Genomic DNA, 25,798 nt, shown 5'->3' with positions numbered 1-25,798 from the left:
ACTGGACTATGAAAATATAGCCTTTCACTATAGGATCTATCAACAACCCAGTCACATCCAAAATGTGTGTCCCTCTTCTCAAGGACTCTCTCCTCCTCTAGATACTAGGAATGAGTCACAAGGATGGAAAGATCCAGATGTTCCAAAAGGATCTGAAATCTCTTCAACTCATAAGGCAAATAATATGTAGCAACAAAAAACTTCTACAACTAAAATGAGTCCTCCATCCCTAGCTCAACCACATGCAAGGACATCTCATCATGTAGATGTCAGGATTCATCCCTCAAATGGACACACATGAGATAAAATTATGGTATTGGCTTCGTCAATGAGTAGGGACAAATGCTTCCATGAATCAGATCACTCAGATAGTGATAAGGAAGCAGTAACAAAGAAAACCCTCCAAATTCAAAATTGGATCAAGGAAATGCAGTCAATGTCTCCTCTACATATGTTCCTTGTAACTCCTAAGAATGGATTGATGTACGAAAGAAAAAAGTAGAAAAAGACCCTCCAAAAATCCCATGATCAATCTTGTTTTTTAACCAAGAAAATAGTAAATATATTGGCATTATAAATTGTAAATTGGGTAATTTCATGTAAATTTGTGTTAAATTGTCTCTTGATATTAGATTTAGTTAATTTTCCCTTAAAAATAACCAAGCCAAACTTTTTTTAAAAATATAATTTATTGATAAAAATAATAAATTTTTTAATTAAAAAAACATAAATTAATTTATTTGGTTATTTAATATTTAATAATTTTTATATTAATAGTAAATTCAAATCTCATATATTATATAAATTTATTCCACTTTATCATATTTGAATATCTGTTCCAATTGTATTCACAAATCTAAAATTATATATACATACATACCAACCTCATTCCTATGGGACTAAGTATTCAATCGTATCATATAATAATATGAGAATGTTTAAATATCTTGACCATGTTCAAATTATATTTTCTTTCTTCAGCATATTTCGTTTCAACAACCCTTTCTTATACTAATATGCTTTATTCTTTGTCTTAATCTCATAAGATATTGAAATGATAATCGTTATATCATTTTAAAATATAAAAATATAATTCAAAACATTTTTGGATCATTTATTGTTATACGTTAATCTAATTAAATATCATAAATTTGATGAAATGTCATTTTAAATAAACAAGTTAAACAATGATGGCTTATAAATTAAAATAAATGAATAAAGTGGTGCATGAATTTTTGGATGTGGTTTATTAAATTCAAAATTATATCTGAAACATGCATGCGTATGTATCTGGTATGCGGAAGAGCCATTATTTATATGATAAAATATTGACGGAATAATATTATTTTTATTTATATTGCCATGTGTATTATCATTTTATACCTATTATTTAGAAATATTCATTTTCTAGCCGATATTCCTTTTTAATATATTATTATTAGTTGTAATGAAATATTTATTTTTTCCTCTTTTCATATTTAAAAAAAAAACAAACTCCATTGTAACATCAAAAAGAAGAGGTGAAAGAATTGAATAAGGAAAAGAAGAGGTGAAAGTACAAGTTGAATTTAAGGAAATGAAATTTTTATTTTGTTGAATTTTTTTTGATTTTAAACAATTTCAGTGTAACACGAAAAATAAAAAATAAAGTGTGAAAGTAAAAGTTGAATTTAAATAAAGTTGAGGTTTATTGGTTTTTATGGTTTTCTTTCCAATCACAAACTTTCTCATCATTTGAAATGCCGGTGATATATTAACATAGAAAGGTATCTCCAAAACAATAAATTTATTTATAAATTTTCAAAGTCAAATTTGATGTATATGTTTGAGAAAGAATAATTAAGATAAATTAATTTTAGCAAAAAGTTTTGTCAGGATAGAACATATTACATGTATCAATGTCAATTCAATAAAAGAAATTAAGCTAAGTGATATGCAATATTATGGAATAAATACAATTTATGGGTTGTTAACTATACCAAAGGCTTATCTCATTGGTCCAGTGTGCCCTATGTTGACTTAAGGATACATATTTTTAACGAAAAATCATGTTCATATTTTTGTCTAATAATGCTTTTCTAAAGTTAAAAGTTAGGGTTGATAGAGGAGGATAATCATGTAATTAGAATAGGTTAACCACTCTACACCAACTAGAAGCTAACTTTTTACTAATATAGAATCACTCCATATCTATGAAATTGCTTTATATAATTGTTTTTGTTAAGAGAAGAGTATATCATAATAGTTGAATTAAGAATGAGGGTAATTATCATATATTTGGAAGCTGAAAAATTATATTATAATTTATTTGTTAATGAATAATAAGTGCAATGATTATTGGCTTTTATTTGTGAATATGGTTAATTCATTATTATTATTTCAAAAAAAAAACTACATAAAATGGTTTGTTAGTAATTTATGAAGAGTTATATGTATATACTTATTTTAATTTTCTATCTATTCAATACTAGTTTGAATTTAATTAACAAATAGATTTATTAAGTGCCTAGGGAATCAAATTTCTCAAATTTTTAAAACTTTTAACTTGCCAAACTTTGAGGAAATGTTTGAAAAAATGGTTCTTCTAAGATGGTTATAAATTTGAATAATTTAATAGGGAAACAAGTGTTGTAGGGGCCATCATGAGCCTTAGAGGAACAATTGAAACATCCTTTTCCTGGGGACTTCATATTACAACTAATAACCAAGCAAAAGCTTATGCTTTACCACAAAGACTTGAAATTTTCGTCCTCTTCTATTAAATCATTAATAGTGATGGGAGATTCAAAATCCATCATAAGCCAAATGGACCTAAATGCAACTCAAGATTCAAAGGCCATCTTAAGTTAGATGTTTTTGAATACAACTTTAAAGTGGATAATTTATTATCAATGATGCTAATCCAATCACATCAATGCTATGGGAGAACAATTATTTACCAAAAAGATTCACTAATAAAGAAACAACCCTAAAAGAGTGGACCCTTAATCTTAAAGGTAAACTATACAAACAACCCCTTCCATTAATATTTTAATATGGGTATGGAGGAATATTATAATCATTTAAGGTTTCACAATTCACAAAATTAGGATGCACAATCATAAAACAAGATTCGTAATTAGATGAGACTTGAGATCCCCTTCTCTCTTGGTTTGATATGATTTTCAATTTTTGGGAATAAAAACTCACTCATCAAGGTGGGATTGTGGTACTTAGGTTTCAAGTTTGTGAGACATCTTAGTGATTTTTGTCAATCTTATTAGGATATTACGTGTTTTCTTCATAAACCTTCTCCTTTGTTTTGTTCCAATACAAGGAGGTATACATTTGTTCAAATTATATTTTATTTTTCTCTATCGTTTCATTTTATGTTATAACTATTTATTCAAGGGATGTTTCATACCTTCCATTTGATCCTTCCTAAATTATAACTAACTCTTCAATAATATATTTCAAAATAAATGGTTTATTGTTTGATTTAAACCAACATAATGGTTTCATAGGTTGGATAGTAAAACTATCCAACCTCGGTAACTCAAGGAGGAATGCAAATCTATGGTCTATTTATAGCTCTAGCTATAAATATTTTCTAGGTGCTCTTGGCTTTTGTTGAAGCGGAATCTTGTCTTTCCTTTTCAAAATTCTTTGTTTTTGCATAGTTATATTGGTGGGACTGTGGCATATTTGGTGGTACTATCTGTCACAGATATCAAAAGTGGGATTTCTTTGGCCAAAATATGAATCAAGAAATCCAGGTAAGGTGAGATATAGAGATCATACTTCGAACTAGGATTTTGTACTATAGAAAATTGTGATGTATTATCAAGAATTATAGGAAATAAAACTTCAAAATTTCTAACAACAACAAAAATTCATGAAAACAAGCATCAAGTCATCACCAAGATGGAAATAATTATGGGCACTTTAATTCGAGATAAGAATCAAATGGTTTTACTAAAGGTTGAATGTAGCCTACTCAATAACATGGTAATAAATTAGAGAAAGGGGGATTAATCGAGAGCGTCAAGTAGTCAATCAATTCTAAATATGAGGGAATGATGAAAGGAGACAATGCAACAATAACCAAAGGACGTGGAAATTTCCAAGAAATATTTGGACCTTGTGAATGCAACCATGGAAGAAGTGGTTGGTCATGATTTTTAAAGTGATTAGTATCCCAGATTTATTTTACTAATATGTACAATCAACAAATATTGGGATGTACTACATAAAGATATAGAAGTCTTCGTTATAGGTTGATAGTTAGTAATGCTTTTTGTTCCCATTTTAAAAACTCAAAACCAAAACTTTGATGTGATATTTCTATGAGCTATGTTTCAAACATCTATTAAACCAACATAATGGTTTCATAGGTTGGATAGTAAAACTATTCAACCTCAGTAACTCAAGGAGGAATGCAAATCTATGATCTATTTATAGCTCCAGTTATAAATATTTTCTAGGTGCTCTTGGCTTTTGTTGAAGTGGAATCTTGTCTTTCCTTTTCAAAATTCTTTGTTTTTGCATAGTTATATTGGTGGGACTTTGGTATATTTGGTGGTACTACTTGTCACAGATATCAAAAGTGGGACTTCGTTGGCCAAAATATGAATCAAGAGATCCAAGTAAGGTGAGATATAGAGATCATACTTCGAACTAGGAGTTTGTATTGTAGAAAATTGTGATGTATTATCAAGAATTATAGGAAATAAAACTTCAAAATTTCTAACAACAACAAAAATTCATGAGAAAAAGCATCAAGTCATCACCAAGATGGAGATAATTATGGGCACTTTAATTCAAGATAAGAATCAAATGGTTTTACTAAAGGTTGAATGTAGCCTACTCAAGAACATGGTCATAAATTAGAGAAAGGGTGATTAATCGAGAGCGTGAAGTAGTCAATCAATTCTAAATATGAGGGAATGATGGAAGGAGAAACAATGCAACAATAACCAAAGGACGTGGAAATTTCCAAGAAATATTTGGACCTTGTGAATGCAACCATGGAAGAAGTGGTTGGTCATGATTTTTAAAGTGATTAGTATCCCAGATTTATTTTACTAATATGTACAATCAAAAAATGTTGGGATGTACTACATAAAGACATAGATAGTCTTTGTTATAGGTTGATAGTTAGTAATGCTTTTTGTTCCCATTTTAAAAACTCAAAACCAAAACTTTGATGTGATATTTCTATGATCTATGTTTCAAACATCTATTAATATAAGGGTAGAAGGTGTGGGGGTCATCTCTGATACTAAATGAAATCCTAAATTAGAGTTTTCATGGAGAATAGGAGCAACTACTAACAATGAGTGAGAGGCATTGGTTGTGTTGCAAGGATTGCAATTAGTTCTATTAGATGAGGAAAACAATGCAATAATGGTTGGAGACTCCTAAATTATGATACAATTTCTTATGCAACATCTTATTCCTCAAAATATTGGAATGAAATTTTTGGGTTAGATATATTTAGATCTAGTAAATAGATTTTAATTTATATCCTTATTCTAGGTACTTCAAATAAAGAATGTTGACGGAGGCATCAAATTTGATGTCCCTCCCATGATATTTAAGTTATTAAGAATTGCAATGGCCTTCATGCGCAAGTGTTACCATGTGCAATGCATGGAAAACTTTAGGGGATAATATTCATAGGTGGACTAACTTTTCATGCTTTTTCCAACAACAACAAAAATCACTAATGTCCATTTTTTCAAAAAATGATTCGCCCAAAATTTATAGGCTAAAATTATTTTTCCTTAAAAATGGATAATTTTTATAAAAACTAATATAAAATGATTGTAAATCTAAATAATTTCACAAAAAAAGCTATAAAACATTTAACAATTCGCATATCATGGATTAATAAGATTTGTCAAGGTTTTTAAACTTTAAGATAAAATTTCATCCGTAAAATTTTCCATGGTGCAAGGTTGAAAGGAAACACATTTAAATCCTTCCTTTGCACCTAAATTTGAAGGCTTTTGGGTGGAAACAAATTGATATATTAAACATCCCCAGCCTTTATTTATTGTTGCATCATTAGTTTAATTATGTTACAAGATAGTTGTTGAACTCCATCTAGTATTTGGCTCTAGAATTGCAAGGTTGGAGAATCAAAACTTTGGTAAAGGAAAGAAATATTTGATGGGGTGGAAAGTATGGTGTCTTTGTCTATGCACTCACTTTTCCTTCTTGCTGTAGATATCATGACTCAATGTCAAAACTATTAATGTGCAATGCATGAACTAAATTAAGTCAAGAGGTAGATGCAATGTTCAGAGAAGGGAACATTAGAGGCTTAGAACGAAGTAACTATGTTAACTCTACAATTAAGCTTTTAGCATGAGATGTAGGGGAATATCTTTAGTTAATAGATTGGTTAATTTTTCAAATCTTCCTCTAGAGGAAATTTAGTCACAAATTGAGGCCTCTATTAAAATGGAGGACTCAACCCTGCATGACATCTCTATAACCAAGTAAGAGAGGGAACTATCACCACTTGCAAAAATAACATGCTTAGTGCTTCTCCACTACATGGAAAAGCAAGGGAAACATTCTAATGAAAATATCTAGGTGACAAAGTGAACCCTTCATGGGCCCACAATCTGGTTTTCTCTCATCGTACAATGTGTTATAACTTTATATTAATTTTAGGGCTATTTATTAGGAAACATATTTTATAACAGACAATTTTAATATTTTTAGAATTTGGATAGACAATTATCAATTATTTTGGAACTTGGACCAACTAATTTTGAAGTTATCATATAACCTTCTTTCATAATATTCATATTATAATGTAAAATTAGTCATTATTACTTTAAAAATAAAACTTATTGAACCAATTTTAAAACATTAAAATTTAAGTGATTCAACTATTATTACTAAAATGTGTTAATAAAACTTTCTAATGAATATTTATTGATATGAGCATTTATAACATTAGATAGAGGTGGTGTGGCCTACCCACCCATGTGAGAGCATACAAACTTGTTTCCCATGACATTTGATGAACCACCTTTATCCATCCGCTCATGCTACATATCAGTCAGAATTTAATTGGAATTTATGTTGGATTGGTATCTCCCCCCACTACAGGTGGGAACATTGTCATGGAAATTATTAAGTGGTGGCCTAGTCATTGGAGGCAATTTAGACTTAAAATGGTGTAATCGTCAGCTTTCCTTTATTTGGGGGTCATATGTTTCCAGCTTCGAGTTGGTAGAGTCTTAGGCATTCAAGTATATCAGTCTGACCCTGATGTTTAGGTAGCTTAAAAATGTGAATTCTAAGGCATTTGTTGGGTCTGCATGTAAACCATTCTTCATCATGCGTTAATGTGATGAGTCGATATTGGGTACTCTAAGGATAACATTATCGTTTGATGGTGGCATCTCCTTACATGTTGCATCAATGTCAAAAATGGGCTTGGGATTAGAGTTACAATGGTTTTATGTTCCAATATTTCCTTTCCAGTTATGTTGTTTATTACTTTGGTGTTGAGTTTTATGGGTTTAAGTCTAGAGTATTTTTTGTTTCTAATTCTTGGGGCTCTAGGTTGGGTTCCATGATATCTTTCGGCGGGAGAGGATTATTGCTTGATGGTGTTGTGTAGTTATTTCGCTTCAGGGGACATTTCCTTTTTGTAGAACTATGCCACCTGGTTTCTTCTACCACCCTCGACTTGTCTTTAGCCTTGGGTTAGCTCATTATCTCTCTCTTCAGATAGGGTCACCCTGTGTCTTGTATCATGTCCTATGCCTTTCCTTAAGAGGCATTATGTCTCAGTAATGAATGCACAACTATAGGGGAAGTAAAGTTTGAGGCCATCAGGGCCATCTATGGGCCCAAGCTCAGGCTCAAGATGCTACTAACGTGTTTCACTCAATCACCCCTCTAAATATCCATGAGAAAATTCACCAACTAGAATTTCATGTTGACAATGACCACCAAGGATTTTATGATTTCAAGAATATGGAGGAAGTTTCTAACTAGCTTCGTGACCCTATTCATACCAGGGAGAGAAGGAACCAGTACCTTAACTCTGTAAATTGACATTGGTAGTTGAAGATTCTTTTAGAAAAAGTCTTAAAAGAGAAACACGAGGACTGAAATGACACTATATCTTTCTTGAATGAGGTTCAAAGGTTGTAGCGACATCAAAGCTCATATTTGGCTAGTATGGACACTCATTAATCATGTAGAGAGTCACATCCAATGTGAACTCAAGCTATCTGCTCCAGTTGATTCTCATGCAAACATTATGGCTTTAATGACCTCATCAAATTCTTGAACTCCTACCATGTTATGTTATAGTTTTTTGTTTCTTATGGTTTACTACCGCTATCATATATAGATTTTATTGACCATAAACTTTATATTTTGACTCCTACTAGCACATTATCACTCAACAGATCTCATTTCCCTCATGGCAGATTGAGACTGATATTGGTGTGAATTGTGTTGATCTGAGATGGTTGTAATGGGGTAATTTTCTATTTTGAGGTAATAAAAATTAACTTATAAAAAATTGTGAAAATATAATGAAAAGATATACATGTATAAAATAATAATTTTGATAATAATAAAGAGAAATTAATTTCCAAAGAAATAGGTATAAAAAAATGTTATAAAAGAAAATCAATATTGGCCATAAAAAAATAATTCAATCTTGACCTTAATTTTACATCAAAGTGTATATCGTGAGATAAAGTAATTGAAGGTTATATATATATATATATATATATATATAGAGAGAGAGAGAGAGAGAGAGAGAGAGAGAGAGAGAGAGAGAGAGAGAGATGGCATGCAAAAATAATATTGTTGATACTACATGATAGTTCATTTTATATTCAGTTGACATTTAACATATATATATATATATATATATATATATATATATATATATATATATATATATATATATATATAGATAGATAGATAGATAGATAGATAGATAGATAGATATAACAAAAAAATATTTTACTATTAGTTATAAATACCTGAATTTTATATCAATTTTATAAAGAGTAAAAAAAAAAAATTAAAAATTTCTTATGATTTCACTTTCCATTATCAGAGATGTTTAATTTATTCCATTCTTAATATAAGTTCATATATAATATTTAAAAAATATTAATAGCAAAAAAAAGTTTTATGTAAGTTTTATATATACTCTTTCTATCTAGAGAGAGTGTGTGTTTTCTATATATTGTATAAAATAAGTGAAAATAAAAAAGTTTTTATAATGAGAACATTTTAATAGTGTATTCTTCAAAACAAGCATAGATTCACCCGAATTCCAGATATATCAAGAGCCAAGAGGAATCAAATTTGTTAGGGCGAAAACCTTTGCTTAAGTTTTGCACTCAAAAAGAGATTTGGATCTTGAGAGATATGATCACTCTTGATACTTAGTAGATCTGTAGTTAATACATTTTTTTTATTAAAGGAAATTCAACTTTGAAGTTAACAAATTTTTTCTTCATAATTAAAATAATCTTAATTAGATTAAAAAAAAAATTAAATACAATAAGAAGAAAAGAAAAGTTAACCATAATAATAATAATAAAAGTAAGTAATCATATTAATACTATTTTTTTGTTGACTAGTGGAATCGGCAACGACGGTGGTATCGTACTCGCGTTACACGGGGTCGAATCCCACTGGCTGCCACTATAACATCTAGGAGGAATCGCCCAGCCCTCAAGAACGGCCCTCGGGTAAGACGAGACTCGAACTAGTGACCTACACAGCGGCACGAACGACTTAACAAATCGTCCGCTAGCCATGAGAGCAAACTTCTGCAGGCTAATAATATTAATACTATTAATAATAATATTAAGTGAATTTAATATTTAAATATAAAAATATATATAATAATAAAAAATTTAGCCATTTGGTAGCTCAATTGGCAATGATAGTGAAAATGAAGTATTGTGTTCTAAGTGATTCCAATTTCAAAACCCCTGACTTTACCCTAACATAAAATAATTTAGTATGTATTCATCCTAATTCGAAGTATATCAAACTTTTATAGAATTAGATTTAGAGATATGTAAATATTAAAAATTTTGTATTATTAAAAAATATTATAATTGCAAAAGTAAATATTTTCAAATTAAATCATTTAAAATATATAAATATAATTATACTATTTATAATAACAAATACTATGAATTCTAAAATATTCAAAGGGATTCCATAAATTCAAAGGACAGAGGATGCTCAAATAGGGTGTTTTTGTTGATCTTAGGTGGCAGCTCCAAGATGTCTCCCATATCCTTGGAATTGGTGGCAAGAAAAATTCAAGGGTTTAGTGAATGGTTTTCCATAGTGATGGAAATATAAAGCGAATTCATCCAAGGTTCACCCATTTAGATTACAACTTAAAACATTATGTGGGAAAGTTGATAAGGCCACTTGCTATTATGGAAAATATTTGGGTGCAAAACCTTAAATTCAATTTCATTTCCATAAATGAAAACTTTGTGGTTGAGGAAGGATACTAATCAGGTGCTCAAAATTAGGCTCAAAAATCAACATGTTAGAATCTTGATAAACTTAGCTTTAGATCCAAGAGCTCATCATTCTAATTCCAATAGTGTGAACGACACTCAAATTTGAGCCTGTATGCAGAAGTTATAGCAAGTCAAAGTTCAGGGTTGACTTACTCACATGGAAGGATTGGATGACGTGGTAGGTTCCATCAAAAATTTGGGAGGTGCCAAGTGGTAGGCCTCCATTTGTCCCCACATTTCTCATATCACACATCGCAATAGGGAAGCAGGTCGGTGTTACAAAATCGGCCCCTGACAGGTATCAAGGTCGCAATGCGATCGCACATCGCATATTGCATGACACTATAGAATCAAGGACCTTCAGTGAATGAGGATGCACCAAGTGGCAAGCCTCCATTGGCTGCCACATGTCACAAATCACATATCAGAGGCGGGTTGGCATTACAGAATCGACCCCGGAAGGTACTAGGTTGCGATGCGATCACACATCACAAATCGCAACAAGGTAGAGTCCCGCAGACCTTAAGACCACCAGTACCCCGTCAATTGTGATATTACAATGTGATAAGTTATGGGTTCCAGTTTAATATCCCGTTGGGTCTTCCGATATTGCAATCGTATATCCCCTGCTTTGTTCATAAACTGTAAGCCCGTTGTACTTTGTTGATTGAGAAAAGTCCCCAGACGTGATATGTTATACACTAGGTTTAATAATCTCAGCGGGTTCATAGTTGTATGGGTTTTGGTATCTACAGATGGAAAGCGCTGATTGTGATATGCGATTGGGTTCCCGTATGACATAATCTATATGTTATGATTAATACTCCTGGTGGGTCGGCCGTATCGCAATCACATATCGCCCACCTAGTTCAAAGTCCATAAGATCGTGGGACTCCACCAACTGCGATTTGCGATGGACAGTCAGTGTCGACAGATTATGACCTACCGCATGGCAAAATTCTCGCTCGATTAGTAGATTTTTGGAGCGAAATTGTGGGTTCCTGTTCGATTTGGAGCATTTTGTGGAACAAATAGTGGGAAAACAAGGGGAAGTCATAACTTCTGCAATTTTCCACCAAATTGGAAGCAACAAGAAGCTATATAGCCATTTTTGAGTATTCTAAACTGATTGGAGAAGGTTTCAAAAGCATTTGAGCATCATAAGCATAGATTTTTACACTTTTGAGAATAATAGAAAGGCCCAAGCCACTGAAAGTTGGACCAAGGAGACATAGCCTAAGAGGGGTGGACTCCTTTATCATGTGCTTGTTGTAATGTGTTTTTGATGATGTTTTGTACATGTTCATATTATTGTTCAATTTCTGATTTATGTTAAATTGCTCATAAAATTAACATAAAAACTTTTCATTTCACTTGCAAAAATTGATGAATCCTTAAGCACAATGAAAAAATTTTGTTTATAATCTGAGGAAGATCTTAGCAATAAAAATTAATATTCTAAATTAGATCAATTTGGTATTAGAGTACTAGTTTTGCTTTGTGAATGAAGGATTTAATTGTTTGCAAGTTTATGTCATGCTTACAAGGTTAAAACTCAAAAGAAGTGAAGGAAAGATGGTTGGAAGCCCTAAAGTTGGGTCAAGGGGAGAAGAGAAAGGTTGCCACAATATCCAACACCAGTTCAGTCTCAAGTTGTAGTTGAGACTCTAGAGATCATGAAGGAGAACCTACAAACATGACAGAAGATGAGAAAACCTTCATAAAGGATTTCTTTGATATGACAGAGATGGTGAAGTTCCTCTATGAAGAGAGGAATAACAGGTTGTAAGGAGAAAGTTCCAAACCTCCCAAAGGAGAAGGATCTTCAAGAGGAGGTAATGCAAAAGGAGGTAATGGGAATGGAGACAAACCTCCACCCTCTCCACCATATTCTTCATCTTCTTCTTCACAAGCATCTTCACACTCTTCCACTAATGCAACCCTTACCCATACTCATCATCATTCTTCAAAAGGAACAAGTAAATCACCTTTTTTAAAACTTGATGTTAAATTTGAGTTGCCTATGTATAATGGTCAAGTGAATGCAGAGAAGATTGATAATTGGATTCGTTAGTTAGAGGTCTATTGCAGGATTCAAAACCTTCAAGAGGATGACATAAAGATTCAGTTAGCTTCTTTGAGAATGGAGGGTGAAGCACTAGGATGGTGGGAATCAAAGTCCCAAGAGGAGATTAAAAAACACGGTAAGCTCTCAATTCCTTGGAATGATTTCATTGCTACAATTAAAAGAAAATTCTGCCCTCTAGATTATATGCAGGAATCCATCATGAATTGGAAGAACTTTAGACAGCTTAAGGGTCAAAATGTACAAGATTACATCCAAGAATTCATAAAAAGGTCTTTGATGTTAGGTGTAGATTTGCAATCACATGACACTTTTCTGAAATACATAGGGGGTTAACAAAATTACCTTAGGCATACTATATTTATGTTTAATCCCAGTAATCTAGATGATGTGTGTGTGAAAGCCACTCATCTTGAGGCAAGAGGTAGAAACACCCTAGAAGAAGGTAGTAAAAAAGCCATTTGAGGGTAAAGAGAAATGAAAAGGTTTCAATGGAAAGAAAAATGCATCCATTAAAAAAGAAAGCAGAGAAAAAAATATGTAAACATTGTTCCAAAGAGGGTCACATGAAGCTCATTGTTAGAAGCTTCATCCCGAAATGAAACCAAATAAATTCAACAATGAAGGAAAAGAGAAGACAATTGCAATCACCCAAGACGACGATTTGGGATCCGATTTGGGTGATGAAACTAAAATCACGACCATGGGGTTAAAAGGAAAAGAATCCATTTCCAGCACTAGTTCTTTAGACTACATAATGAAACTCCAAATCAAAAGTGTAGAATATAATTGTTTCACATAAGGGTGATATCGAAACATAACAAGATTGATACATTGTTTGATAGCAGCTCTCAAGCCAATATTATCTCAGAAAACATTATCAAGAGTTTAAATCTGGAAACTGTTCCACATCATAAACCGTATCCACTTGGATGGGTATGTGACAATGTGTAATTGCAGGTTATGAGAAAGTGCAAACTGAAATTCGCAATCACTGCAAAATTCATAGATGAAGTGGAGCTTGATGTTGTGTCATTAGATATCTATGGCATGTTTTTGGGCAACCCGTACCTTTATGACAAAAAAATTATTTTCCATCTACATGAAAACAAATATCACATATTAAAAAATGGAGTAGAATATATTGAGAGAGTTCACAACAAGAAAACAAATCTTTCATTTGTTAATGTAGGGCAGATGAAAAGTCTAGTGAATTCGAGGAAGAGTTTTATGCTTCTCATGATCAAACCCAAGAATGATATTGATTATGAAGTGTTTGATGGTTGTTATTCGAATTATAAAAATGATTTGGTTGACATTGTTAACCAATTTGATGAAATGTTTCAGGAATCAAAGGGATTACTTCCCAATAGGGGAATCCAACCTGAGTTACAGTTGCAACAAAAGTGTCTTCTTCCTAACATTGACATGTACAGGATGTCAGTTATGGAAAGCGCAGAAATTAAGATGCAAATCCAGGGATTGTTGAATAAAATGATCATTTGGCCTACTCCTTTACCATGTGGTGCACCTCTTGTTTTGGTGCCCAAGATGAATGGTAAGCATTTCCTTGAATGTGATTCAAGAAGTGGTTTTCATCAAAGTAGAGTTGTTGAAGGAGATATAGGGAAGACGACATTCAAAATAAGTAAGGTTTGTTTGAATGGCTTGTTATGATTTTCGAACTTTGCCATGCTCCTACTACTTTTACACATATGAAGAAAGATGTGTTGAATCCATTTCTAGACATGATAGTCTACTCGGATGGCATTTTCATTTTCAAAAAATTTCATTATGAACATGTCATGTGTGAGAAAAAAATACTTGATTTTTTATGTCAATAACATTTGTTTATGAAGATGTTAAAGTATATGTTGGATAAAACTTCTTTGATGTACTTGAGCCGTGAAATTGATTCTTCCAAGTGTGTTTAGGTTCCCAAAGGCTTTTTGGTAGTTTGCATGGGACATGGACAAGGTGAGTTGAAGTTAGACATCTCCAAGATTGAAGTCATAATAGTCCATGGTGGTATTGACTCCATTCCTGCAGACACAAGTGAAAGAATCATACATCCCCATGAAGTCGCAGATTCCTTTGCTCTGCTCGCAATTTACACAGGCAAACTCAGGATAGTTATTTGGATAAGAGGTTTTTTGGGAGTAGCCCAATGTTGGAGGAGAAATTTTGTTAATTATTATTCTATTGTAGTTCATTTGCATTCGTTGGCAGTTGTGCAAAAGGTCTTACAGTGGGGAGGAAAACAACGAGAGGCATTTGATGCTTTAAAACAAAAGATCAGTACAACTCCGGCACTTTCTTTTCCAGACTTGAGACATTCATTTAAGTTTTAAGTTGATGTATGTGACTATGCCATGGGCACAATCTTCTTGCAATGTGGTAAGCCCATTTATTTTCATTCAGAAAATTTCAATGATAAAGTGTTTAAGTTGCAGCAACAAGGGCACTTCCATTAGATGAGTTTTCTTCTATTCCACTCAGTCAGAGGGTATAAGAAAGGTATAAGTGACAAGTTTTTTTATGTACTTTATACGCCTATAGTTTGTATAACTACTTTCCTCAAGCATAATTTTGTTTTACATGAATGTTAAGTTTAGAAAAATACATACTTTCAAGATGTATATTCAAGCTGGAGTCAAAGGAACCAAGTGGAGGAATTTATTTTCATTTTCATCATAATGTATTGTATCATCTTGGTAAGAAGGATGTTGCTACTGATAGTAACATGGACAAGGCCAAAGAGTTCATTGAACAACTCTAAATGGTACATCAAACAATGAAAGAACAACTTGAAAAGGACAAAGGAAAGTACGCAACAAGGCACGACAAACATCATGTAGATCACAAATTCTGATTTAATTATCAATGGATTGAGATTGGAAAGGTGAGGGAACTGTACCTTCACCTGTTAGTCAATTGAAAGTGATATTTTGGGGTCCAAAAGACTTCCAGTGGAGAGGAGTGATCAGGTGCTCAAAATTAGTCTCAAAAATCAAAGTGTTAGAATATTGATAAACTTAGCTTCATATCTGTGAGCACATAATTTTTATTCCAACGGTGCAAACGTCATTCAAATTCGAGCTCATATGCAGAAGTTATAGCAAGTCAAAGTTCATGTTTGACTTGCTCACATGGCAGGATTGGATGACATGGTAGGTTCCATCAGTGAATCGTGAAGCACCAAGTGGCAGGCCACCGTTGGTCCCCGTATTTCGCATATTGCACATCACAACAAGTGGTCGGCATTACAGAATCGGACCTTGGCAGGTATCAAGGTTGTGATGCGATCACACATCACATATTGCACGGTACTATAGAATCAAGGACCTTCATTGAATGAGGAGGTGCAAAGTGGCAAGCCACCATTGGCCCGCGCATGTCGCAAATCTCATATCCGAGGTGGGTCGGCATTACAGAATCGGCCCCCGACAAGTACTGGGTTGTGATGTGATTGCATATCACAAATCACAACAGGGCAGAGTCTCGCAGACCTTAAGACCACCGGAACTCCACCGATTGCAATATCCCATATGCAATAATCTATATGTTATGATTAATACTCGCGATGGGTCCATCATATCACAATCACATATCACCCTCCTAGTTCACAGTCCATAAGACCATGGGACTCCACCAACTACGATTTGCGATGGACAATCGGTGTCAATGGATTATGGTCTGCCGTGCGGTGCAAATCTCGCTTGGTTAACAGATTTTTGGAGCGAAATTGTGGGTTTCTATCGGATTTGGAGCATTTTGTGGAACAAATAGTGGGAAAACAAGGGGAGGTCATAAATTCTACATTTTTCCACCAAATTGGATGCAAAAGGAGGATAGATAGCCATTTTTTTAGTATTCTGAATTGATTGGAGTAGGTTTCATAAGCATTTGAACATTGTAAACACATATTTTTAAACTTTTGACCATAATAGAGAGGCCCAAACCATTGGAAGTTGGACCAAGAAGACGTAGCCAAAGAGGGGTGACTCCTTTATCATGTGCTTGTTGTAATGTGTTTTTGATGATGTTCTGTATATGTTTATGCTGTTGTTCAGTTTCCGATTTATGTTAAATTACTCATAATATTAACATAAAAACTTTTCATTTCACTTGCAAAAATTGATGAATCCTTAAGCACAATGAAAGCATTTTGTTTATAGTCTGAGCAAGATCTTAGCACTACAAACTAATATTCTAAATTAGATCAGATACCATGAATGAGGAAATGGTGTTAGTTTTGGATTTAGGTACAATAGCCTCTACATGTTTTAAACATGGTTGGTTAGTATTTTGAGCTCTCTTTGGCAATAAGATTTTGGTTTTATTAGAAAATCTTGGTGTTAATGGCATGAGGGAAATTTGACTTTGAATTAAGTTGTAAAATGGATTGGGTGGTGAAAATATCCCATTTTCTATTCAATTCTCCTACATTATCTTTGTCTACCCTTCCCAACTTATCCTCTCGAAAACGGAATTTGGTTACATCAACTCATAGCGCCCCAAGCTCCCTATGATTCTAGTACATCTGTCTCTATCAATGTTAGCCCTAAGAATATAATCTCTTAGAATCTTGGGTGTAGAACCCTTGGCTTACCCTTTTGACCCTAACCTACTTCTAGCTTATGTGCTTCTCCTTGGATTTGGTGGAAATACCCATACCCTATTTGAAGCTCCACATGAGAGCAAAGCCTAGAAATACCCATACCCCAACTTATTCTATATTTGCTAAGCCTAGAACTATGAAACATGAGAGCAAAGGATTTATACATTAATGTAGTAATGAAGGCTTGTTTTAGGCAACACAGTGATTGGTAAACATCCCCTACACTCAAAAAGCTCACCGTGTGATAAGAACCATCCCCTACCCACTCAAATAGCTCACCGTGTGACAAGAACCCAAATAGATGTTCTAAGGGAACCTTTGGACATTCATAGCCATTTCTCAACAAAACCCAAAAAAGAGATGTCAAATATGGAAAGAGTTATTAACATAAAAAGAAACAAATATCTAAAGACTAGTGAAAGTGAAGTTTGATGATTAGATCTCTGATCCACAATACTCTAAATCTCATGTTGCAAAGACATTTTAGTTTACTAAATTATAATAATTAAATAAAGCCTTAGTTCTGGAGAAAGAGAAAAGTAGTCCAATACCAAAATACGTTGTACACAGGAAAAAAATATGATACCTTTTTCAAAAAAAGTTCTAACATTAAAAAATAACATAAAAAATGTAAATGACTAAGAGTTTATTAAAATAACATAAAAATATATATATATAAATGACTAAGCCCTAAACTCTAGAGGTACCCATGAACCTCATTATGTTGAAAAAGAAAATCAAACATAAATAGAAAATATAAGCCATTGATTAAATCTGATAGTTTTTTTCTATGTTTGAAAGAAAAATTGATGTAAGACAATCTTCAACATTATATATGGTATTTTGTTTTGTTATGAGTGAAATGTAATTAAGCTCTTAAACTTTATGATTTATTGTCAAGCATGTAATGAAGCAAAACCAATAATTGTTCACATCCTAGCGTCCAGGGATATCAATGTGGAAAGAGCTAACCAGCCATCCCCAGGGTATTTAATGCCCAGGGATATGCACGCCGGTTAATGCGATAACACGCGAAAGCCAAGTTTCGGCATTAACTAATATTTTGGCTTTCGCGTGTTATCGGGCTAAGCTGCGTGCATATCCCCGGGCATTAAATACCCTGGGGATCGCTGGTTAGCTCTTTCCTATCAATGTGGTCTCTCACCTAGTCACCCAACACACAAGATTAATTGCGGTTTGAATTAACAACATCGTAAAGAGTAACTTAGGAATGCAGCCAATAACTAAGTGATCTACATGAAAGGAGCCCTTTCTATGCAATATTAATACAAATACTTTCTACTTTATTTATTAAAATTTAATATTAATATAAATGTTTTTTACTTTATTTATTTAAATTTAAATACTTAATGTATTAAATAAAGTTTTTTTTTTAATTATATAAGAAAAATTTTTGGCTTACCGGTTTCTAATCAAAAAGTGTGGTTTATTATCAAGACAAGATGAAGGGACAGATCATGGCAAAGGCTTAAATAGAGAGCAATGTAGAGACCAATTTTTTTTCAAGTAACGGCTATATTTGAACAATAATATTTAAATTATGATATTAATTTATTAATGTGTTAAAAACACATATTATTAAGTAACCGCTATATTAAATTACTAGTTTTTTAAAAATAATATTTAAATTATGATATTAGTTTATTAATTTATTAAAAACAAATATTAATAAGTAATAGCTAGTTCTTGAAAAATAATATTTAAATTAATTTATTAAAATCAAATATTAAAAGAAAATATATTTTAATTTCAAATTTATTCATTGAACTAAATTAATAAAAATTAAATACTTTTCAATTTTTTATTTTCAAAAAAAATCTATATTAATTATTATTTATTATTCTTTAATATTAATATAAATATTTTTTACTTTATTTATTTAAATTCAAATAGTTAGTGTATGATTAAGAAAGTATATTTTAATTTCAAACTTATTCATCAAATTAGCTTTTTAAAATTTAAGTATTTTTTCAATTTTTTATTTGTAAAAAAATCTATATTAATTATGATAATAAGTAAAACACACTTTAATTTGTAATGTAAAATTGTGATTTTTTGTTATTTAAAATATATTTTTAAATATATAAATAAATTCATAACATTATTTGGGCCACTTGAATTTTACAACTTAAACAACTTATACAGTTTCTAAAGGAGTCATCTAATGAGGTGGAGGAATTGCCGCAATGGCCAAAAGTGGGCCCAGATGGTCAAAAGTGGCCGAATCCAGGCAAAAATTTTCAAAAAATCTTGTAGATACAGTGTTTGAATCATGTTTTTGACATTGGAAATGGATTCAGCACCATCAAAAACTTCTAGGGCACTTAAATTATAAAGTTTTTCCTTATTTTCTCTGAAGCATTTAGACCTATATATATATATATATATATATATATATATATATATATAGTTAATGTTAGATCAGATACTCCACCTTTGCTTGATAATGAATCACATTAGAGAGTTCGAAATGTGATCTGTCCGAAACAAACAAATCTCTCCTAAACTCTTAATTGAATTTACAAAAATCCTTGCCAATTTTTTTTTAAATATAACCAGAATTTCCTATAACTTTCAAACCAAAAAAACATAATAGTTAGACTACTGCATTTCTAAAAAACTCTTCAAAATTTTCCTTAAAAATTAAGTAAAAAAAATAAATATAAATAAATATATATATGTATATAAGAATATGCCATAGATAATCACACAATATGTGTTGTTTGGACTCGCCTCTGGACACACAGAATTTCCAAGCATTTGGACCTGAGGATTTCCAAGGACACCAAATCCAATATGGGAAGTTATAATTGACAGATAATGGTACACCTAATTTCAATGTGAGAAAAGAAAGAAATAATTTGCAATATCATGATATGGGTAAAAATCAATGGCTTTCATGTGATTGAGAGTAAGTAAGTCGGCTCGGTGATTGAACGTGATGCAGTTTACCTTTGCATCTCCATTCATGGAGAAAGAGGTGGCCGGCACCGATCGCTGACGTCATATTGACGTCAAGCCGGATAAAGAAAGAAGACGTTCCAAATTCCGTCCAGGCTCCTTCGAACTCCAGAGACAGGTGGCCTAACATGAATGCGGTAAAAGTCCAAGGGTGGCAAAGTCTAAAGTGTTACCTAAGCCCTAATATATAATACACAATTTGGGAATGGACTCTTGCGGATCAATCACAGTCATTGCCAAGAACACGGAATGATGCTTCTACAGTAAGTCGACTTTGTTGTTTTAACAAGTTCGATAAAACTATTTATGGAGTGGTGGCATTAATTAATTTTTCTACGCGGCCTGCTAAAACCTGGAAAGTTCTAGTTAAAACGATAGAACTTAAGTGCCCCATCCATGTGGCCTGGCCTCGGTCTGTGTGTGGAAGACAGGAAGAGTTCGTGGTCCAAGAAACAAAAAAAAAAGGGTGATTTGTTTGTTTGTGGGAAGAAAAAATTGTCTGCTCTGGGATTTAACTTGATTTGGGTTTGCTTTGTTTTGGCAGTCTAGTTCAAATTTCTTGTCCTGCTTTCATTTGCAGAAGAAGAAGCTCAAGATTCTAGATCCTATCATAGAGGGTCTCAAAAGCTCTTTGATTTCCAGCAATATATGATGGTAAAACATTGGCAAGAAGCCCTATTGTGTACTCTGTTGTCCTATTTGGATACATGAATTCTTCCCAATCTGGGGACAATGGTTATTTGTAGTCATGTACTATTGGAGGGTTTGGTTATAGTCTACTCTCATCAATTTAAGCGTCTCTGATAGAAAACCAGGAAGGTTATCCAGGTTTGAAGCTTTGAAACATTATGACAGGCATAAGGGATTTGTAAATAGCCCATGGTATTAATCTTTGGCAAAGCATAGAGGCCTGATATAGGCATTGAGCATCACTAACATTGGAAGACATCGAAGGCTTAATATATAAATATATATGGGGTCAAACAAGCCTGAGAAACAAAGATCAATTTTTTTATATAAAATTGTGGATTTGCATAGTGGTTTTGCATACCACCTACTCGGTGGAAGAAGGCCTCATATGAATATGTAATGACCTTGCCTTCTTGATGTATGGATATATATCTCTTGGCCTGTTTTCCATAGCGATGCATAGGGTTTTCAAAATACTGGATGCATAGTTTGGAACAAAAAATACTTTAGGTTTCTATTAATCCAATATAATTTGGATTAATCAACAGATCTTATCCTTCTAGATCTTAGATCATTAGCTTTGTGCTTGTAAAATAGTTTGATTATATGGAAAATTAGACTATGATACAGGTATAGCTGGAATGATGGCAGAAAGCATATGACTAAAAGTTAGGGGAACTGAGGATTACTCTACAAGAATATGGAGGTTCAGGGAGAGCAAAGTAGTAGCAATGATGGGGTTGAATTGAATTCACGCAAACGGTCTGCCTCAAGTGAAGACCTCGAACCTCCTGCTAAAGTTGTTGGAGGTGAAAACACAAACCCAAACACGGCTAAGAGTTCCAGCAACAGTACTGTAGAGGGAAGCGAGGGCAAGAGTGGAGGCACAGCGAGGCAGTATGTTCGTTCTAAAATGCCTCGTCTTCGTTGGACTCCAGATCTCCACCATTGCTTTATGAATGCCGTTGAAAGGCTGGGAGGACAAGATAGTAAGTATTTCAGAATTAAGGCTTCTGCGATGAGAATTGATTTGAATTTCATCTTTCCGATCCATCACATTAAGATTATGTTGGTATGTTTACTAACCTGAGATTATTTTGACAAAAATAATCTCAATGTGATAGATCATATTAACATGAGATCATCATACGGACATCAGATTATTTTGACAAAAATAATTTCAATGTTGAGATTATTTTGACAAAAATAATTTCAATGTGATAGACCTTGGAGATGAATTTCAATTCATAAGTAATTATTATCCTAATCAATCCATGCCTATAAATAGAGTTTTCCCTGCAACAATGATTGTCGATTTGTATTTAATTTTGGTTTTGGAATTGTGGTTCATTATGGGGGTAATCGATGAAAACTAATCAGACAGTGAGAATTCCAAAGTGTGTTATTGTAATTTCATAACTGCAATTTCCATATGAATTGTGCAGGAGCAACCCCAAAATTAGTGCTACAACTCATGGACGTGAAAGGATTGACTATTGCCCACGTCAAAAGCCACCTCCAGGTAGGTAATTTGCAACTCTTGTCAACATTTGAAACTAACCTAAAAAGTACTCTCAGATCAACTGGTGCTGATGTTTATAAGGTGTACGTGCTGTTTGTCTTTTCGTGCAGATGTACAGGAGTATGAAAAATGATGAAAATGGACAAGGTATGTAACGCCCAGAGATAGTCAATTTAAGGATTAATTGCTGTGATATTTATCCAAATCATTACAGCTGAAAGAATCATTCCTCCCGGATTCGCCGAATCTCTAGGCTTTCTGATTTAGTGGGTCATCAGACTACAATAACTTGGACATCTATGTCTATTTTTAGGTCGAAACTAGACAATAACAGTGCTCAATAATAGACCTCTAGTTGCGTTGAGATTAGTTGTTATTCGTTATAGGTTGATAGATATACCTAATCCATGACCTGCAGCTTACACGATGTTAATATTTACCTACCATGTTTCCCACTATTCACGAATTCCCACACTCACCTTCCAACTGAATCCATGGCACTGTAAAATTTCTTCTGATCGTTTGAGAAAATATTGAAAAATATGTGATTGTCTATGAGCTGAATGTAGCTTAGAAATATTTGCTTGTGTTTTGACCTTAAATACAGGAATAGGATCACAGTCCGAGAAGCACATGGAAGGGCGAGATCATCTTCCCGACTGTTACTCACATTCGAGGACGGGCTTACAACAATTCGAAAATAGGAGATTTGTGGTCAATGATGACTATGAATCTGCACAATATTATAATCTTTTCAACCGTCCTGCTATGCAGACTTTTGATCATCGGCTTACAACGAGGTGAGTTGACAGTCTAAAAACCCACACCCCATAAAATCAGCATGATATGCCTAGAATGCAGCTGGATCCTACCGGGGTCTATTGCATTCTTTCAATCTTCTGCATATGTAGAGCTAGGGTTAACTAGAATAATATTTTGTACATTGATTTTCAATTTTTCAGTGATCACGGTGATCTCACATCTAAGAAAACTGAGACCTAGTCATGGAACTAAGCTCACGTGGGGTACGTTATTTTGATGTCATGTGTGCAGATATGATCGAAATCCTTGGGTAGCCCATGAAGAATGGCTTTCCAGATCGTATCAAATTCAATTAACAAATTATGACAGTGCAAGAAGCTTGTATAGCTGGAATAGTGGCAACCATCAGGATTGGAAAAATAAGAGGGAAAAGGCTTTGCCTGTTACTCGGAGGGATTCCAAATTAGAATTGTTGGGTACTACTACTATAGATCCTCATCTTTCAGTCCAATGGGGTAAAAAACAGGAAGAAGTGACAGAGAGAGTATGCAATTTGCCCGAAGAAGATTGCTTCAGGCCTGATTTTAAAGGAGATCTTAACAATATTTCTGATCAGCCAACGAAACATATAAGACAAGTTGAAATTGATTGGAGCAGGTGGAAGCACGGCCGGGAAGCCACTGTGGATTCCACTAATTTAGGCCATGGAAGACTTGGGACATCCTGTATTGGATTAACTGACAGGAACTTACAATCAGCACCTGTTAAGTGTAGTGAACCTATAACAATTGATCTTGAGCAGGAAAACCTGCCATTGCAGTTTCAGGTATTTAGTTGATAACAATAGACTTTTGTGATCCATAATGTTTTGATATATTTTTTTAGGATAAATTAAAATTGACAATATAGAATTTTGTGATCCATAATGTTTTAATATACTTCTTTAGGATAATCACAATGAGCAATTTTGATTCTTGTTTCCATATATGTTAACAGAAAATTGCTCATTGTGATTAATCAGGAAAAACTACATTATTGTTATGTTATTTTATAAATTGCTCATTGTAATTAATCAGGAAGAACTACATTATTGTTATGTTATTTTATTTTGTTGATTGTTTGTAGAATAAGTATACCTTTTTGTTTGGTTTTCCCTCCCTCTTTCTTTGTATTACAAGGTACCATTAAGTACAAGATGTATGTTCTGTCTAAATTTCTCTTATAAGATAACACCTCCTGTCCTCTCGTAATTATGTTACATTAAATGTTCAAAAACAATATATGAATCCACTGTACTATAATCATTATGCCAATAAGAACAACCACAAAAAAATAATGTGGTTGATTGAGGGGTGACTAATATGGTTCCTTGCTAGGTCTTTAGCTCATTAAACCGTACATTTTAAAGTATATATTTTGAAATGGTTCTGATTTCTGACAAGATTGTTGCTTGAATTTCCAGCTACAGAGAGAACAACTGGTGCAGCAAAAACCAGAGCCGAGGACTTTGGAAAGTCCAGAAAAAGATCATAATCGACCCGAGAGAAAGAAGAAACCCAAGGAACCCAACCTGCAATTGATGCTAAAACATGCAGATGATCAGGATCAATCATGGTCCGAGGAAGAAGTTGACAGTAGCTTATCGCTTTCATTGTTCTCTAAGTATCAAGAAAAGGAGACCAAGTCTCTGAAACTGGCCACGTCCAGAGAAGGCAAGCCAGAGCCAAAACCAAAGCCAAGTTTCCTGCAGCAAGCAAATACTGAGACCCATATACCACGTGGAATCAGTACTTTAGACCTTACCATGTCAATCTAGGCACTGGGATGAGCAAATTTTCCTTGGAAACAGAAGGCCGAGTATTATATCTGCAAATACAAAATAAGGTACTCTTTCACCAGCATTTAGTTTATGCTTCTAATTGTAAAATTACTGTCGAACATGGTTGGAACGCGAATATAGCTTGCAAATGATTCACTGTTACGGCCCATGCCAAAATTAATTCACGGTAATGCTTCAATTTGGTGAAGTGCAACAAGCCTTGGAATGGAATTTGTTTTACATATTGTTTCTGGTTTTAATTACATAACTGAATGGTGGTAAATTCAAACTAGTGCCACGCTATAGAAAGCGCATATCTAAAGCTTTTACAATTAATGTAACTCTATTACGGTGAACAAATATAGGACAATTTCGAAGCAAATGGTAGGCATTGTGAGATGCCTGCAGGTAGCAACAAAAAAAAATGGGCGTTGACACGATATTCCAAAATGATGCCTGCCTCCCTCCTGTGGATAAGTCGAAAATTAAGATTCTTCCCCTGCTCATATTTTATATTAAAGAATTTTGCCATTGGAGCTCTGATTCTGAAAATAATCTATGCGCAAATTGCTTTGGGTCCAGTAAATCGATAGTTTAAAGAATTTGCCATTTGTTTTCTTAGGAAAGCCTTCCTAGATAGAAAGAAATTAATTAATTAATTTATATTATATATATATATATATATAACATGGTATTGAATTTAATAATTTATTATTAATAAATTTAACTTCTTTAATTATATAAATTTATTATTTAGATTTTCACAATTATATAAATTTAATTTATT

At 33.1% G+C, this 25,798-nt stretch overlaps 1 protein-coding gene across 1 annotated transcript; it reads left to right on the top strand.

Moving 5' to 3' along the window:
* The first annotated feature begins 20,447 nt into the window (after positions 1 to 20,447).
* LOC149158249 (uncharacterized) lies at positions 20,448 to 25,265 on the top strand. The gene is made up of 6 exons (XM_089437728.1): positions 20,448 to 21,897; positions 22,354 to 22,430; positions 22,541 to 22,577; positions 23,038 to 23,230; positions 23,484 to 24,018; positions 24,655 to 25,265. The coding sequence occupies exons 1-6, from the start codon at positions 21,609 to 21,611 to the stop codon at positions 25,006 to 25,008; spliced, it is 1,485 nt and encodes a 494-aa protein (XP_089293854.1). The 5' UTR covers positions 20,448 to 21,608; the 3' UTR covers positions 25,009 to 25,265.
* Positions 25,266 to 25,798: the final 533 nt, after the last annotated feature.

Source organism: Pinus tabuliformis, chromosome 5_2 (genome assembly GCF_031772625.1).
Source record: "Pinus tabuliformis cultivar Carrire ecotype Pingquan chromosome 5_2, CPIR1, whole genome shotgun sequence".
Taxonomy (NCBI): domain Eukaryota; kingdom Viridiplantae; phylum Streptophyta; class Pinopsida; order Pinales; family Pinaceae; genus Pinus; species Pinus tabuliformis.
The sequence above is the reverse complement of the archived record's forward strand: the minus strand, read 5'-3'. Positions and strand labels throughout refer to the sequence as shown.

Bases quoted from the DNA above. Each gene is read 5' to 3' on its own strand.
- LOC149158249 (XM_089437728.1), top strand. From the start codon at position 21,609: ATGGAGGTTCAGGGAGAGCAAAGTAGTAGCAATGATGGGGTTGAATTG. The intron at 22,431-22,540 runs GTAGGTAATTTG...CTTTTCGTGCAG, and splicing joins ACGTCAAAAGCCACCTCCAG to ATGTACAGGAGTATGAAAAA. The intron at 24,019-24,654 runs GTATTTAGTTGA...TTGAATTTCCAG, and splicing joins ACCTGCCATTGCAGTTTCAG to CTACAGAGAGAACAACTGGT.